The 17,683-nt window shown below is 51.0% G+C and overlaps 1 protein-coding gene across 3 annotated transcripts in view; it reads left to right on the top strand.

Annotated features, from left to right (window-relative positions):
• The window catches only part of ALPL (alkaline phosphatase, biomineralization associated), a 59,243-nt gene that overhangs the window by 28,230 nt on the left and 13,330 nt on the right, over positions 1 to 17,683 (top strand). For 2 of the 3 annotated variants that reach the window (XM_081220740.1, XM_081220741.1), the window contains exons 2-5: positions 10,776 to 10,939; positions 15,533 to 15,652; positions 15,950 to 16,065; positions 17,192 to 17,366. In XM_081220740.1, the coding sequence (XP_081076866.1) occupies positions 10,879 to 10,939; positions 15,533 to 15,652; positions 15,950 to 16,065; positions 17,192 to 17,366 (472 nt within the window). In that variant the 5' untranslated portion in view covers positions 10,776 to 10,878. Of the gene's footprint in view, positions 1 to 10,775; positions 10,940 to 12,365; positions 13,618 to 15,532; positions 15,653 to 15,949; positions 16,066 to 17,191; positions 17,367 to 17,683 lie in introns of those variants that run through there. The other variant, XM_081220742.1, reaches the window with a different exon arrangement.

Raw genomic sequence — 17,683 nt, 5'->3', positions numbered from 1 at the left:
ACCATCCTTCCAGCCTGGCTCTCCTCCCACCCACTCCATGGAAGCTTCCCGGCTGACCCTAGGTGGTCTCTTTCTCTTTCTCCTTCAAGAGGAAGAGAAGGCATCAGGCCTCCTGGTGGGATGTTTGTCTGTGAGAGAGAGACAGGCAGACAGACAAATCTGGTCCTCTCAGGAAACATAGCGCCCCTTGAGTATAGGAACTGGAACCTCCAGCCCCTAATTAACCCCTCCCCCAAGTGGAGGTGCACAGCAGCCAGGTAAGCTTTTTGGTTTCTAGAGCCTTAGAGCTAGAAGGACCTCGTAGGCCTTTCAGGTGGGCAGGTCTGTGATGAGCACAAGGGTAAATGGCTGCTGGCTGAGTAGGCAGAGAAGGGTCTGTCTCTTCTCAGCTCCAGCCCCTCACCTGCCCACTTACCCCTCACTCCATCCTCCCCTGCCCGGTGATCATGGCTGCTGGGTGACATTCATTGTCCACTTACTGTGTCCCAGGCCCTGTTTTAAGCCTTGCTGTGCATGAACTCATATAATCCTTACAAGGACCCTATGGATTTTATTCATCTTCCACTTTGCAGATGAGAAACCTGAGGCCCCAGGGGTGGGGTCACTGGCCCTGAGCTACTCGGCTCAAGACGGGCAGAGGCAGGAGCTGAACCTGGAGCCCCGGCTCCAGAGCTTGCTTCCTGCTGCCGAGCTGCCTCTTTGGTCACTCACCATTGACGCGCCACCCTTCCACCCACCGACCCACATTCCTGCCCGGCCAGCCGGCTGTGCACCCGGCTCTGCCAGCCGTGGGGCTGCCAACATCCACAGAGCAAGATCCCTGCTCTCTAGGAGCTCACCCCATGGTGAGGAGGCGACCGCCCATGGTTCTCTGACCCTGATAAACGTGACCAAGGTCTTGAGCGGCTGGGTTTTGGGAGCTTGGGGAGGAACTGTAACCACCGCCTGGGCTGGGGCTGGGCTGCAGGGCGGCCCAGCAGAGCTGAGGTCGAGGGGGAAGGGTGGTGGGAGGACTTTATCGGGTGGACAGCAGGGAACATTCCAGACCGGGGAACGCAGTGTGCCGAGGTGCTGAGGCTGGAGGTGCTCAGGGGAACAGCTGGCTTGTCATCACAGCCCTAAAGATGCAGTGGCTTGGCAGCAGGCAGGGCTGACGCCAAGCCTCCCCAGGCACTCCCGCCTCTGTTTTTTTGTCGAGATGGGGTGCTGTCTGCAGCGGCTGGAGGTCTGAGCCTTGCTCTATGCCAGCACCTGGCGTACCGCCCTCTGGGGAAGTCCCTCCTTGGGTCTGACCTGCAGCCTACTCTGACCAGCACACATTCCTTCCAGAGCCCTTCACCCAGAGGCTGCTTTATGGCAGCCGTAAATAACTTCCATCCGTGAATGGATAGAGTCCTGGCCAGCAAGGCTTGCCAGAGACGCTGGGCTTGGCTGAGAGAGCGGTTCTATGTTCCCTCTCTCTGACCCTGCAGGTGAGATGCTCCTGGGCCTATCTTTAGTGGCACTCCCTCCCCGAGTAGCTGCGGCAGCCCAGTTTGATGTTGCAGGACCCCCTCCAACTCCCCTCCCATTCCCCACGCCCCCCTGGAAGCACAAGGAACATTCAGCCCCTCTCCTCAGCCACAGCTCCTTGAAAGAGCCAAGAAGGCACAGCTGACAGCCCAGAGGGCACTGGCTCTGAGCTGGTTCTGATTGTTCCCTGTGTGTGACTGTGGGGAGTAGGAGCTGGGAGGCCTGGGCTCAGTCTTTCCTCTTCTTTAGGCCTTAGTCTTCCTCTCTGGGCAATGGGATAATGTCTAAGGCAATGTTTCCCAAACTAATCTGCTCATAGGATGACTTTCCAGGCCCTGCCCTGGGAGATTCTGACTGAGAAGTTCTGGGGGGGAGGTGGGGCTGGGAATTAGTTAGGGAGGAGGGGTTGTTCTGTCTCTTTAATCTCTTTTAAAGTTTGAATACAGCCACATCATGACACCTCCTTCTCAACACTCCCTTAAATCTCCTCAGACCTTTATCACACCTAACAATATGGGCAAGGTAGGGGTTATTAGCCCCTGGATGAATTTTTACATATATACACTTTATTTTTTTAAGTTTTTTTTTTAAAGTTTTCTTTATTTTCTTTCTTTCTTTAGGCTGTGTTGGGTCTTATTTGCAGCACATGGGCTCTTCGTTGTGGCACACAGGCTTCTCTCTAGTTGTGGTGTGCGGGTTTTCTCTCTCTCTAGTTGTGGTGCGTGGGCTCTCTCCTTGAGGCACAAGAACTCAATAGTTGTGGCACGTGGGCTTAGTTGCCCTGCGGCATGTGGGATCTTAGTTCCTCAGCCAGGGATTGAACCCGCGTCCCCTGCATTGGAAGGTAGATTCTTAACCACTGGACCACCAGGGAAATCCCATACATATATACACTTTAAACTATCAACACCTCCCAGATCATTGTAAAGAATACTTCCATCACCCACCTCATACACTGCCTAGGCTATATACCTCCCTGGGTACCACTTGGGAATAGGACTTTTCCCGCAATCACCCCAAGTGATTTTTGTGGTCTGGGACATTTGGGAAAATCTGGTCAAAGGACCCTTCCCAGCTCAAACATTTTTGGACTGTGTCCTCTAGACTGGGGGCTCCCTAAGGACAAATAACTGTCCCTCTGGCCCCACCAGGTACTGCTGGTGAGCACAAGGCGAAACTTCTTGGGTCTCATATTGATTTATTTGGCTGGTGAGTAGGGGAGCCTTAGAGGGTGTCCCAGGCCTGGGAGCTGGATGGGGCGGGGAGGGTCCCTGGGTGAGCTGTGGTGGAAAGAGTCTGGAGTAGGGGTGACCTGGGTGGGTCCTGTGTGGGGTCCTGTGCAGGACCAGGCTCAGCACCTCCCATCTGTGTGACCCTGGATCATCTTCAGCATGGCCCCCTGGGCCTTTATTCCCTCACCTGGAAAAAGGGACAAGTGTATCCCTGGGCCTTTATCCCCTCACCTGGAAAAGGGGACAACTGCATCTAGCTCTCAGCTGTTAATAAGGATTAAAGTAAGATCAGGTATATTCAGTGCCTGGCCCGCCTCCGGGCTCTCCTGAATGGCAGATGGATGTTAGGAGGATAAGGCAATGGGCTCACAGGTGCACGGACTGACCCAGCATCACACAGCTGGGAGGTGAAGCTGGGGCTTGGACCAGACTTGCTGGCTGTTTGACAGCTGACCGAGTAACTTCCCTGATAAGCCTCAGTTTCCCCATCTATCAGTGGGGCTAATCACTCCACCCTGCCTGTGTCACTAAGATGTGGTGAAGATCTGATGCGGTAGGAAGATCTGATGCAAAGTGAGAAAGAAAAAGGTTTAATGGAGTGATGCGATGGGTTTCCTGTTGCCATGGTGAGCTCAGTGGCCTTTCTGGGGCCAGGAACAGGGCCCCTCCCTTGGCACCGAGAGGGTAAAAGCATCTCCCCCCAACCTTGGGTGCTTTGTACCTTGGGATCTGAGGTGTCCCAAGAGGCAGGAAGTATAATGGGAAAAGGCCTGGTCTCCTAGGCACATAGCTGGGGTTGCTTCCGGGCTCTGTGTGTGTCCAGTGGCTTCACCTCTCTGAGCCTCAGCTTCTGAATCTGTAAGATGAGAACCATAGTCACCATCCTGACTTGATGAGATGTTGTCGGAACCCAAGTGAAAATGAAAAAGGGGTTGAGGACACTTTGGAAGCAGAAAAGACCCCTCCAGGCAGGGGACAGCTCAGCTACCTCCAGCCTGTATGTGCTGACTCTCTGGTGACGGCCAACACCTGGCCGAGACTTGACTGAAGCCTCCTTGCTGCCCTGCAGGGCTGGTGCTATCCTAGATCTGAGGCAGTGCAGGAGCTGGGGTTACAGCTGTGGAGGCCAGCAGATCTGGGTTCAAATTCCAACTCCATCATTGCACCTCTGAGTGTCTGTTTCCTTCATCTGGAAGTGGGGATGCTAGTATCTAGCTCATATGGGGCCTGGCACACAGTTGGTGCTCAGTAAGGGCAGGTGCTCTTATTCTGAACATGAGTTCGCCCCTCTGGCTGATTCAGCGCGGACTCAGGTTCCTGGGCATGTAAATGGGGTGGAACGGCCACTGCTGCTGGGGAAAAAAACTATTGTGACCCCAGATAGGGGTTCCTTTCCTTCTGTGCTTTTATCCCACAAGGTGCCCAGCACAACGACTGGCACATAGTAGTGCTTTTTCCTACCCTGGCCGGTCAGGAACCTCCAAGAAATCAGAGACCGTGTCTGTCCTCCTCCCCACTGAGTCCTTAGTACATAGAACAGAGCCAGGTACATAGCAGGCATTCAGTAAATGTTTGGGAATAAAGAATGAATGGACAAAGAGGAATGAACAAGCCTCAGGTGGGGAAGGACTGGGCTGGGGGAGGGGAGCCCCATGGATTGTCCTCCCTCCCATTTCACCCCTCCTGGGCTAAGCCCCAAAGATTAACCCCAGGGAACAAAGCCAGGTCACAGCCGCTGACCCAGAGCTTTGGAGCAGACATCCAAGGCTAGTGTGACTAGGTGTTACAGGTTGTGGTGGCAACTCCGTGGGGCCCTCTTCACCCAGGATGGCCCTCCTGTCCCCCACCATGGACGTGGTCCTCACAGCGGTGCTCAGCCTCCTCCTCCTGGCGCTGACCTTGAGCCTGGTCTGCTTCTTCACCTGCCGCCTGGCCAGGCCGCTCAGGTAGAACTCACCCCGGCCCGACTCCTTCCTCTGCCAGATCTCCCGCCCGAAATTCATTTGGCTTCTATTTGCTCTTGAGAGATAGTGGAAAGGTGGGCGCCGGTCTCTCTCCCTCTCCGTGGTGGGGAAACTGAGGCCCAGAGAGGTTGAGTCAGCTTGGGATCGAATTGCACTTGGCCATGGACTAGCTGAGATCCTTTGCTCAGTTTCCTAAACCGTAAAACAGGAACTAATAACACTTGTGAGTATCAAGTGAGATGCCCAAGAAGTGGTAGTGATTCTTATCAGTCCTATTATTCTGTCATTTGTCCTGGACCTTTTGAGACCCAGCCCAGGGCTGGCTTTCTGCCCAGCTCCAAAGGGCTCCAGTGCCCTCTGTCCCAGGATGCTGAGTCAGTCCCCAGGGCCAAGGCCCAGCATCCGCTCCCTCCCCTGACCTGCCAAGTGGCTGTTTCTCCTCCAAGGCCAGAGCCCAGCCAGGGCTTCTGCACACTTGTCATGAATAGTCAGGGCACGTAGCTGGGAGCCTGGCAGAGATGGTTCGACTGGGAGGTGGGGAGCGATGGGGCTGGCACACACCCGGAGGCTCCATTATGAACTGGTACAGCATTGGCAGAGGGTGGTGGGCAGCTGGGGCCCCGCGGCCCCAGGCTGGGCCCCACGGAGCCCATCACCTAGGGCTGCCAGAGAGTGGACTTGGAGCCTCTGAGTAGGGGCGGGGGCCGTGAGGAGGAGCCAGCAGGGGAGAATCTGGCTCCTGAAGGGTTTCCTAGATTCTCCTTTCCAGGCAGAGGCAATGGGAGAAGGCACCTGTCTGTCTCCAGAACAGGCCCTTCTCAATGCCACATCCCTGGGGCCAAAATTCAGAGCATTCCAGCCTGAATCATGGAGCTTTTCATTAAGTTAGCATTTACAGAGCTGATTCTATGTGTACGGGGTTGGGAGTCAGAGATGGAGAAGAGATGGTCTTTACTCGCACAGAGTGTCGGGCTAGCAGAGAAGAGAGACAAATAAGAATAACCGTGCAGGGCTGGATGAGCCCTTTAGAGCTCCTGGAGCCACGCTTCATTTTTTTTTTTTTTTTTTTTTTTTTTGTGGTACACAAGCCTCTCACTGCTGTGGCCTCTCCCACTGCGGAGCACAGGCTCCGGACGCGCAGGCCCAGCGGCCATGGCTCACGGGCCCAGCCGCTCCGCGGCACGTGGAATCTTCCCAGACCGGGGCACGAACCTGTGTCCCCTGCATCGGCAGGCGGACTCTCAACCACTGCGCCACCAGGGAAGCCCCTACGCTTCACTTTTAGTTTTCCTTATTTATGTGTTTGCTTTGGACCTTATTTATGTGTTTGTTTTGGACCTGCGGTGCAGAGGGTTGAATAAGTCATATTCCTCAGTGCGTGGGGGTAGTATCATGACCTCAGTTTTTCTTTTATTTGTTCATTTTCCCCTTCATCCTTGCTCCCCAGTACCAATCCCACCACCCTCCAAAGGTCGCTTTATTTAATATGTTGTTTAATATGTTTGTTTAATATGTTGTTGAATTTATGTGTCCTTGCAAGTAACGCTGTGTTGCGTTGTGAGTGTGGTTTACACTGATATACAAACTACTGAAATCCTGTGTTCTTAAACTCCACCGATCCTACTGTTTTAACTTCTAGTTTTAATACTACTACCACATAGATGTTGCCCCACCACTCTTTATAACTTCCTTCCCCTAGTTATGGACCTAGAGGTTGCTCCCAAATCTTCTAATCATAAGCCAGTGTTAAAGAGAACATGCCAAAAGTTTCTTCAATAAATATGATGGTTCTGTAGGTTTTTTTGGATATATAAAGTCTTTATCAAGTTAAAGAAATTATTTCAATGCCTGGTTTTCTGAGGGCTTTTATCATATAGTTCTCTACACCCCCATTCCCTCTTCTTAAATGATCTTGTAAGTTTGATTAAGGCTTTAAATGCCACCTTTATGCCCAGGGTTCCCAAGTGTATACCTCTAGCCAAGAACTCTTTCCCGGTTGCCAGATGCCTATATGCAACGGTCTGCTTAACATCTCCACTTCATCTTAAACTCAACATGTCCAAAAACACGTTCCTGATTTTCCCCACCAAATTTACTCCACCTCACACCTCAAAACACTGCCCCTAATGCTGAAAGGCTGAATGCTTTTCCTCTAAGATTAGGAACAAGGTGAGGATGTCCACTCTTCCCTCTCCTATTCAGCATGGTGCTGGAAGTCCTAGCCAGCACAATAAGGCAAGAAAAAGAAATAAAAGGCATAAAGATTGTATAGGAAGAACTAAAACTGTCCCTATTTGTCAATGACATGATTGACTACACAGAAGATGGCAAGGACCCAGGTTCAGTTCCTAGTCAGGGAACTAAGATCCTGCAAGCTACGCAGCACAGCCAAAAAGAAAACAAAACAGAAAAGGGACTTCCCTGGGGGTCCAGTGGTTGAGACTCTGCACTTCCACTGTAGGGGGCAGGGGTCCGATCCCTGGTCGGGGAACTAAGATCCCACATGCTGCATGGCGTGGCCAAAAGAAAAAAAAAAAGCAATGCTATTTTAATAGCTCCCCCCAAAGTGCAATACAACAGTATAAATCTAACAGGATCTGTATGATGAAGACTATAAGATTTAAACGCACAGAGAGACATACTGTGTTCATGATTGGAAGACTGAACATTGTCAAGATGCAAATCTTCCCCATATTGATCCACAGGTTTAATACAATATCAATCAAAACTATACTGATGGGGCTTCCCTGGTGGCACAGTGGTTAAGAATCCTCCTGCCAATGCAGGGGACACGGGTTCGAGCCCTGGGCCGGGAAGATCCCACATGCAGCAGAACAACTAAGCCCGTGCGCCACAACGACTGAGCCTGCATGCCACAACTACTGAAGCCCGTGCACCTAGAGCCTGTGCTCCGTAACAAGAAGCCACCGCAATGAGAAGCCCACGCACCGCAACAAAGAATAGCCCCCACTCACTGCAACTAGAGAAAGCCCACGCATAGCAACGAACCCAACTCAGCCAAAAATAAATAAATAAAATAAATAAATAAAAAATTTTAAAAAGCTATAGTGATGGAGAACAGACCTGTGGCTGCCAGGTACAGGCATGGGCAGCTTCTGACTACAAAGCAACAGCACGAGAGAGTTTTTTGTTAGCATTTACAGAGCTGATTCTATGTGCACGGGGTTGGGAGTCAGAGATGGAGAAGAGATGGTCTTGACTCGCACAGAGTGTCAGGCTAGCAGAGAAGAGAGACAAATAAGAATAACCGTGCAGGGCTGGATGAGCCCTTTAGAGCTCCTGGAGCCACGCTTCACTTTTTTTTTTGTGTGTGGTACACGAGCCTCTCACTGCTGTGGCCTCTCCCGCTGTGGAGCACAGGCTCCGGACGCGCAGGCCCAGCAGCCATGGCTCACTGGCCCAGCCGCTCCGCGGCATGTGGGATCTTCCCGGACCGGGGCACAAACCCGTGTCCCCTGCATCGGCAGGCGAACTCTCAACCACTGTGCCACCAGTGAAGCCCTGTAGCTTATTTTATACATAGTAGTTTGTACATCTTGATCCCCTACCCCTATATTGCCCCTCCCCCTCCTTGGGTTTTATACTTTATATCAGCGATCCCCAACCTTTTTGGCACCAGGGACCAGTTTTGTGGAAGACGGTTTTTTCACGGGGAGGCGGGGAATGGTTCAGGCGGTAATGCGAGCGATGGGGAGCAGTAGATGAAGCTTCACTCGCTCGCACGCCGCTCACCTCCTGCTGTGCGGCCTGGTTCCTAACAGGCTGAGGACCAGTACTGGTCCGAGGCCCGGGGTTGGGGACCCCTGCTTTATATCATTAGAATCACACTATATATACTCTCGGGTCAGCTTCCTTCACTCAGCCTCACCTTTGCAAGATTCATCCATGTTGGTGTATGGAGTTCTCAATTATTCATTCTCATTGTTGTGTGTGGATTGCCTTCTTGTGAACCCACACCATGTATTTATCCAACCTGCTGAAGTTGGACAGAGTTTTGAAGCCATTATGAACAGGGCTGATATGAACATTCTTATATATTCTTTTGGTGAACACGTGTACATTTCTGTTGAAGTTAAATGGGTCAGAGGGCGTGTGTATGGTGTCACCTTGGTAGTACTGTCAGTTTTCCAAAGTGGTTGTACCAATCTACACCCTACCAGCAGTGAACAGATACTGTGGTAGTCCCAATTCCTTGCCAACACTTGGACTTTTCTTCACACACAAAGGGAGGATTTTGGGGTGGTTCCTCCTTACCTCCACTTCTTAGAGCACTGACTTTCAACTGATAATGTAAATACTTACTGTGGCAAGCACTGGAGTGGAAACAAACAAGGCAAAGCCTCTGCTCTTAGAAGCTCCCAGTGTGGTAAGTGAGATGGACCAGGAAGGAATTACTTTCAAAACAGAGAAGTACATGCAGTGATTGTATTGATATTGTATATCAATTTAATAACTTTTTTTCTGATGTTAGAATTTACTCTAGTAATGTTTGGAAACTAAAGTAGACTTAAAGAATTAGAAGTCATCTGAAATCCCACCACTCAGAGTTAAGTGCTGTTAGATGTTAGATGAAAAGTATTTCCTTTCAATTCCTGTGCTTTCCCTCCCGCCACCTGTCCCTGCCCCAAGCCAGGTTCTTAAGGAGCCAGGTGGACAAGGAAGGCGGTAGAAAAGCACCGGAGTGCACTTAAGAAAAATTTTTTTTTTGGCCGTACCTCGTGGCATGCGGGATCTTAGTTCCCCGACCAGGGATCGAACCCGTGCCCCCCTACAGTAGAAGTGCAGAGTCTTAACCACTGGACCACCAGGGAATTCCCTCCATGCACATTTTTAAGGTTGAATCAACATCCCTTTTTCCAGTTAGAGTGGTTTCTTACCTAACAGCCCACTCTGTCTAACGGTAGAATGTTGTGTATCACTGCCATTTCCCACAACAAATGAAATGATCATTTATATCTTGATTTTGGTGGAAATAATAACATTATTTCCCAGTGAAACTCTTGCCATTTAAAATTCCTCATCTTCCAGTAACATTTATACACAACATGGTTAGTATTTACATTTCGCAGCTGCCAATGGGATTATCCCATGTGATCCTAACAGGATGACCACCGTTTAAAAACATTCTTAGGCCATTAATACATGCTCATTTTAGGCAATTTGGAAAATTCAAAAAAAAAATTAAAGAAGAAATAATCATTCACAGTCCTACTACCCAGAGAAAACCAGTTAACATTTTGGTGTATTTCCTTCCAGTTTTTTTTTTAATAACATTTTTTAAAAAAATTATAAAGGGTAACATCTCAACACAGAAGGAAAATTTGGAAAATGCAAAAAAGACAATGAAAAAATAATAAGTCATCTAAAAGGTCACTGCCCAGAAATGGCCACACTTATAAGACAATCTTTTCCTGTATGTCCCTCCTATAGTTTTTATATCTCTCGCCATCAATGACAAGCTGTAGAACGTAGCACATATAGTTGTCCCGTAAGAGCAAATGTAGGTGTCCCTGTAAGAAAAGGTGGACTCTTTGTTTTGTCTCTGATGTGCTTGGGGCATGGGTAATTCAAGGCTAAAGGCTGATGTTCTAGAACAGTACTTCGCAAAGGGGGGTCCACGAACCAGCAGCAGCAGTAGCTGCAGCGCCTGGGAGCTTGTTAGAAATGCAGTTGGAGTCTCTGGGTGAGGGGCGGAGGGTACTGGAATCTGTTTCAGCAATCCCTCTAAAAGATTCTGATGCATGCTGCAGTTTGAGAAGCACTACACAGAAAGTGAACTCTGGTGGGTTCTGGGCTTCAGGTGGATTGAAAGTGGGAATTTACTTGGGAAAGGAGAAGGAACCACTTTGCAACATAGAACTCATTTATGCCTATACAGCTGTTTATGTGATGAAGCTTCTTGAGGGAGGGACCACCTAGGTTTTGCATCTAAATGCCTAGTCTCTTGTAATAGGTGAATAATGAATGAATCAACGAATAAATAAGTGAATGAACAAATGAACTCTGGAGCTGTGACCTTCATGTCTTTTTTTTTTTTTTTCCCTAGGATTGGAACATCTATTAACTACTGACCACTGGCAGCCCACCCTTCCCACCCATACCCATCATACCTCTGGGCTCCAGAGATAAAGCAGGTCTTGGAGCGCACCATGATTTCACCATTCTTAGTCCTGGCCATTGGCACCTGCCTTACCAACTCCTTAGTGCCAGGTAGGTTTGGGGGCAAGGGTGGAGGGAGGGGGAGACATGGTGCAGGTAGGATAGGATGAGGGCAGTGTCTGTGTTCAGGGTCATAGAACCATCCAAAGTATTTAAGAGCCGGAAACAAATGTTCAGAGCAGGAAATCCCAGCCTCTACCTGTGCTAGTGTTGGAAAGGTCACTCTTTTTCCCTTTATATTATTCTTTAATTGGGGTTTCTATTCTCTCTTACCTCAAAGAATCTGAAATAGAACTTATTCTATAAACTCTTCCAAGTCGCGGTATGTTAAGTCTCCTGTTGGTTTCGTCTGCTTAACTCTCCCTCATGATAGTACATTTCCTTATATTTTGTAATTCTTGCTTGTAAACTCACCTTCAACAGTTTTTTTGTTGCTGTTGTTTTGTTTTTGTTTCCTGTTGTAAACTCGTACAAAAGTGTTTCTACAGTGCAGTATTGTGTTTGATTCTTCAACGAATTCTATGAGAGTACTTAGGTCAATTTCTCAGTTTTTGGTTCTTACACTATAAATTCAGGCTCAGATTTAGAGTTGAGTTCACATTGTTATGACTGGCTTTCCGTCCCTATCCCTTGCATAGCTCCCAGGCAAAACATGTACCTGAAAAGTTTCAGCCTAGACTTGTATTTGGTCTGACACTGCAAGGGTCCTTCAGCCTCAGCTCCTGTTTTACCTTTCTGGTTTTGAATACCCTCTGAATTTCTGCCTCCTGGGGGTTTCCCTTCCCCCTTTTCTTCCTTTTTCAAGTAATATACTGTTCTTGACTTTTTTTTTTTTTCAGCATTTTAGTGTCTGTTGTAGGAGGGGAGCCCTCCTTGGCTCAGTCCGTCATGTGGCTGGAAGTCCCCACTTGCCCTCCCCGAACCTTAATTTCTCCATCTGTCCAATGGAGAGAATAATCTCTCCTCCTTAGGGCTGTTGTGGGAATTATAAGGGACAGTCACAGTGCCGGCAGGGAGTGGGTGCTCGCAGGAAGAATATATTTCAACAAATGAGGGAATTGGGATTCAGAGAAGGGACTGGCCCTCACAGGTCACACAGTAAGTCAGTAGCAGCCCTGGGGACTGAACCTGAGCCGCTAGATTCCCAGGCCACTGCTCCCTCTGCGATCCCATGATGCCTTTCGGCTTGTGTCCTTGGGGGCCCAAGGTCACTCTGGGACCGAGTCCCTGCTTTCTCAGCACTTACAAACTGCCTGAGCGAAAGGTGAGCAGATGGATGAAATGTGAGAAGACGAAAAAGTGACAAAATGAAAAATCTTCAAATATTCAGTGCTTCAGTTTTTTGTATGTTTCATTTTAGTCATTCTGATGGGTGTGTAATGGTGTTACATCGTGGTCTTTAACTTTTAAAAAAAACTTAGGTGTAACTTACAGCAAAGTGCACAAATCTTAAATGTATAGCTTGATGAGTTTTGACATATTTTTGTACCCATGTAACCATCACCCGGATCAAGAAAGAATATTGATCATGGGACACCAAGGGCCTTCCTGTGCCCCTCCCAACCACTGCCCCCGCCCCACTCTGCCCCAAGCCAGAGGAAGTGACTAGGCTAACTCCTGAGTTTTGCCTGTTTTGAGCTTCGTATAAATGGAGTCATACAGTACGTACTGACAAGCACTCTTCACGTAGCATTCATTACAGCACGAGCATTTCTGAGTGTCATTTAATGGTCTCCAAAAACAATGGCCTCCTGATACTCAGTTGTCCAAAGCCACCATTGCTTAAACCAGTCCTCTGACAATAAAGTCAGTTTGACACCCACTGAACCCTTCTCGGACCCTGGGATGGCACTGGTGAAAAAAACAAGGGCTCTGCCAGAGTCCCAGTCCTTCAGGGAGCAGGCACAGCAGGGAACTGGCAAATGGGTAACAGGGCTCACCTGGCGAAGTAGCAACGGGACCGAGGAGGCTGATGGCAGCCCAGCCCCGGGGGTGCTGTGCCAGGTGCTAGGGGGAGGGCAAGGTGGGTAGAAGTTCATCACCACCCAGATGGCACCCGAATGGCCAAAGAAGGTCCTTGACCAAAGCCCTGGCACCGTGGTATGTGGGAGGAAGGCGGGAGGGAGATTGAAACCTGCCCAGAGCTAGTGGGATCCCTGATGAAAACCACTAGCCCATGGAGTTTGGGGTTAGCAGCTGCAAACTGTTACATGTAAAATGGAGAAACAACAAAGTCCTACTGTATAGCACAGGGAACTATATTCAATATCCTGGGATAAACCATAATGGAAAAGAATATGAAAAAGAACGTATCTATGTGTATAACTGAGTCACTTTGCTGTACAGCAGAAATTAACACAACACTGTAAGTCAACTATACCTCAATTAAAAAATAAATTTATAGGACTTCCTTGGTGGCACAGTGGTTAAGAATCCGCCTGCCAATGCAGGGGACATGGGTTCGAGCCCTGGTCCGGGAAGATCCCACGTGCCGTGGAGCAACTAAGCGCGTGCACCACAACTACTGAGCCTGCGCTCTAGAGCCTGTGAGCCACAACTACCGAGCCCATGTGCCACAACTACTGAAGCCCGCGCACCTAGAGCCCATGGTCTGCAACAAGAGAAGCCACCGCAATGAGAAGTCCGCACACTGCAACGAAGAGTAGCCCCTGCTCGCCACAACTAGAGAAAGCCCACATGCAACAACGAAGACCCAGTGCAGCCCAAAAGTAAATAAATAAAATAAATAATTAATTAAAAATAAATAAATAAATTTATAAGAAAAGCTTATATTTGGAAATAAAACAAACCCAAGTTTTTAAAAAAATACAGTGGCTCAGGGCACTTGCCCAGGCTTTACCTCACTTGATCCTAGAACTGCCTGTGAGTAGCTATGTCCTCCTATTTTTCTGGGGCAGAAACTTGAGTGGCAGAACTTGCCTAAAGGCGCACAGCTGGATGGAAGGGCCGAGGCTCTCCGGGCTCCAGCCAGGGGCCTCCACCCGTGAGGTCTGAAATTGGGGAGCTTCAGAGAGAGATGTGGCACTGGGGGCTGCCAGCGTGAAGGTGGGGGACTAAGGGATCAGGGTAGGGATGGGACCTCTAGGGGGAGAAGTGGGGCATGGATGGGTCCCAGGCTTGAGGTGGAGAACTGCTTCCTTCCGTCTCCTTGCCTGCGCTACCTGCCCCAGGCAGAGCACAGCCGTGGAGATGTGTGGGTTTTCTGTTCCCCTGCGGCTCAGTCTCAGAATCCTGTTTCCTCATTCCGCAATGTGGAGGAAGTAATGGTAGCTGCCCTGTAAGGCTGTGGGGAGGGGAAGGCACTGGTGCCGTGTACGGGGCACCTGGCACGAGCCTGGGTACCGTGAATGTGTAAGAAAGGAGAGCTGTGCTCCTCACCCGCACAGCATGGGCCTGAGCTAGGCCAAGGGATGAGGCCTTTGTCTTCAGCCCATGAATGTGTAACATGGCCTTGGACAGGACCCTCCCACCTCTGCTGGCCTCAGCCTTCCATCCATGCAGTGGAGGCCACTGAAAGAGAGAATCCCCAAGGAGCTCCCCTCTCTAGGCTTCTGTACTTCGATGGGCAGGTTTGATGGGGCCCGAGTACAGAAGGCAAACCAGCAGATGGTGACAGGGACCCCGACCCCCGTGGACAGGGATCCTGGGCCTCTGCTTGGAAGAAAAAGGGATTCCAGGACTTACTGGGGTGGGGGGGCATCGATCCTGTCCTGTGGGTCAGGTGTGTCGCTTGCCTTATCTAAATCCCGTCCTCGTGAAGACCCCGAGAGGAAGGTACAAACAGTTGAATCTGACAGGGAGGAGACTGAGGTCCAGGGAACTTACTTGTCCACATAGCTGCTGCTTGGCACAGATGCGGTTCTAACTGAGGACTGTCGAGCACTAGAGTGTTTTTTCCACTGGAGAATTGACGACTAGACTCATGGACATGAGAGAGAGAGAGAGAGGGCATTCCTGGTTCCCCATTTTTCTCAAGATTAGGGACACCGAACGTCTTCTTTGCTAATTTATCCTTACAGGAGTGAGGCTGTTCTTGGCTACTTTAAGTTTGATACCTTAAACAACAGGCAAGTCTTGCTTTCCAGCACAGCTAAATAGCTGTTGCTAAGTCAGGTTCCTGCGGAGCCTACTTTAATGAATAAACCAAGCAGAGTTTATAATTGATGGCTGGATACATCTGGGGGCTCCTGCAGTTGGAAGTCGTTTGTTTTCTTGAATAAGTTAAACATCACCCTCCTAATTGTGCTAGCGCAATTCATTTGCTGCCTTAGCGCAGTGTCTCTCTGCTGGGTGGAAGGAAAGAGCCTGGGCTTTGGAGTGAAGCCCAGCTCTGCCAGTGTCTGTCAGGGCCGTGTAGCCTTCTTGGGCAAGTCGCTTGGTGTCTCTGAGCCTTGGTTTTTCCAGTCTCAGATGTGGGTAGAAGACCCAGGGTCCACAGGCTCGTTTGGAGGATGGGACTGGCATAGGTTTTGCAGATCTCACGACGGCTGTCTGAGATGGGCAACGACTGCTTCCTCTGCCGAGTCCAGGCAGCCTTCTGCAGTGAGAAGTCGGCGTCTGTAGTGGCTGGGGATGGGAAGCTGCCCCACCCCCTCCCAAATAACTGCCTCTCTGTCGGTACAGAGAAAGAGAAAGACCCCAAGTACTGGAGAGACCAAGCTCAGCAGACCCTGAAAAATGCCCTGAAGCTTCAGACTCTCAACACCAACGTGGCTAAGAATGTCATCATGTTCCTTGGAGACGGTGAAGGCTGGGGGCCCAAGGGAGGGGCTGGATGGGGGCCCAGGGAGCCAGGCAGAGGTGAAGGTGGCTGTGTTGTAGAGGCTGGGGCCCTGGGGGCATGTTGAAGAGGATGGGACCCTGAGGGTCTCGGGAGGGAAGGAGGAAAGGGGCCACCCAGTCATGCTCTGGTGCCCACTGCTCAGCCTGCCTTGGCACCTAACTCTAGGGAGCTCTGGGTGCCCAAGAGGGCTGATTGGAGAGGCTGGGAGCCCGAGAGACTGAGCCCCCCTGACCCCAGCCCCCCGCCCCCCGCCACAGGGATGGGCGTCTCCACGGTGACGGCGGCCCGCATCCTCAAGGGTCAGCTCCACCACAGCCCGGGGGAGGAGACCAGGCTGGAGATGGACAAGTTTCCCTACGTGGCCCTCTCCAAGGTGAGCTCCAGCCCCAAGCCTCCCATCTCTCAGGAGGAAAGGGCAGGGGAATGGCATTTGCTGGAACCCTCAAACCTGCTGGCAATGCGGTCAGCCCTCCCGGGGGCTCTGTGGCCCCTCTGTGAAGTGAGGACAGTAGCGGCTGCTTCCCAAGACTCTGGGGATTTCAGCTCATTGATTTCAAAATCTATTGATGCATAACATACATAGAGAGAAGTGCACCGGTGTACAGAGTGAATTTTCACAAACTTTGCACGTGTCTGTATGACCAGCATCCAGGTTGAGAAACTGAACATGACAGCAGCCAGGGGTCCCCCCGCGCCCACCTCCAGTCCTTGCTCCTTGACTTCTAACACCATAGATTAGCTGTTCCTGCTTTTGTATTTGACGTACATGGGATCACGCAGTGTGTACTCTTTGCATGGGGTTCTGTTACGTTCGTTCTCTCCCAAGGCGGCTCAGATGGAAAGTGGTAGCTTTGTTTCCGGTGTTGTAGTTGCTGGTGGCGGTGGTGTCACATAATAAAGTCCTTTAGACACTCTGGGCCAGGCCCTGGGCTCCCTTCTGGGGGAATAGCAGGGACTGTAATGTTTTCTGGCCTTCAAGGAGCTCTCAGGCTGGTGGGGCAGGGAGACGGGCAGATAGTTTCAGACCAGTGGTCTGAATAGTGTGGGGGGGGGTCCCCATTTCCCCATCCTAGATCCTGCCTCCCCCTAACTTTCCCTCCCCTTCCCCAGCCTCCCTCACTCCCTCAGGAACCCCCTCCGTCTCCCTTCTCCACGGCTCACCTGCCTCCCCCTCCCCCTCCCTGGCTTCTGCAGCCCCAGACCCAGAGAGAGCTGACCCAGCCCCCATTTCTCTGCCGAACGAGTCTCCACATATTGGAACATTGCATTCCCGCCCCTTCCTGCTACCCTGGCTGCCAGGGCACAGGGCGTGGGCAGGAAGCAGGCAGCTAGGTGATCCTGTGGCTCTGGGGGGACCTCGGTGGGTAGCAGGGCTCAGCCAAGGCCGCAGGAGGCCTCTGTCTCCCTCATGCCCGGGCCCCATGGTGTGAGTGGGGGTCGGAGGGCAGCAGAGTGGGCCAAGGCCGGGCCACCTCCTGACCCTCCTTTCCCGCCTGCAGACATACAACACCAACGCTCAGGTCCCTGACAGCGCGGGCACCGCCACCGCCTATTTGTGCGGCGTGAAGGCCAATGAGGGCACCGTGGGAGTGAGCGCAGCGACCCAGCGCACTGAGTGCAACACCACTCAGGGCAACGAGGTCACCTCCATCCTGCGTTGGGCCAAGGACGCAGGTGAGTGGGGCGAGTGGGGGGGAATGGGCCTGGCTCTGTGGCCTGTCTGAGCCTCTTTCCAACCGTACAATGGGGAGAGGGTAGAAGAAGATGCTCTCCAGGGCCCTTCCTGCTCTGAGGTTCTGGGCCTCTGTGAAATAGTCATGGATTCCTTTCCATGACAGCGAAAGCTAGTGGTTTAGGGGGTCACTCAGGTGTGCATTTGCTCCCGGCTCATTTCCCTGAGTCTATTCCTTTGACTATGAAATGGGCATGAAAACATAGCCCCCTCCCAGGTTTAGTGTGAGGAAGGTCAGGGACGAACCCAGCACTGTTCC

This window comes from Mesoplodon bidens, assembly GCF_964165515.1.
Source record: "Mesoplodon bidens genome assembly, chromosome: 2".
NCBI lineage: Eukaryota > Metazoa > Chordata > Mammalia > Artiodactyla > Ziphiidae > Mesoplodon > Mesoplodon bidens.
This window is presented reverse-complemented; position numbering and strand designations above follow the sequence as displayed.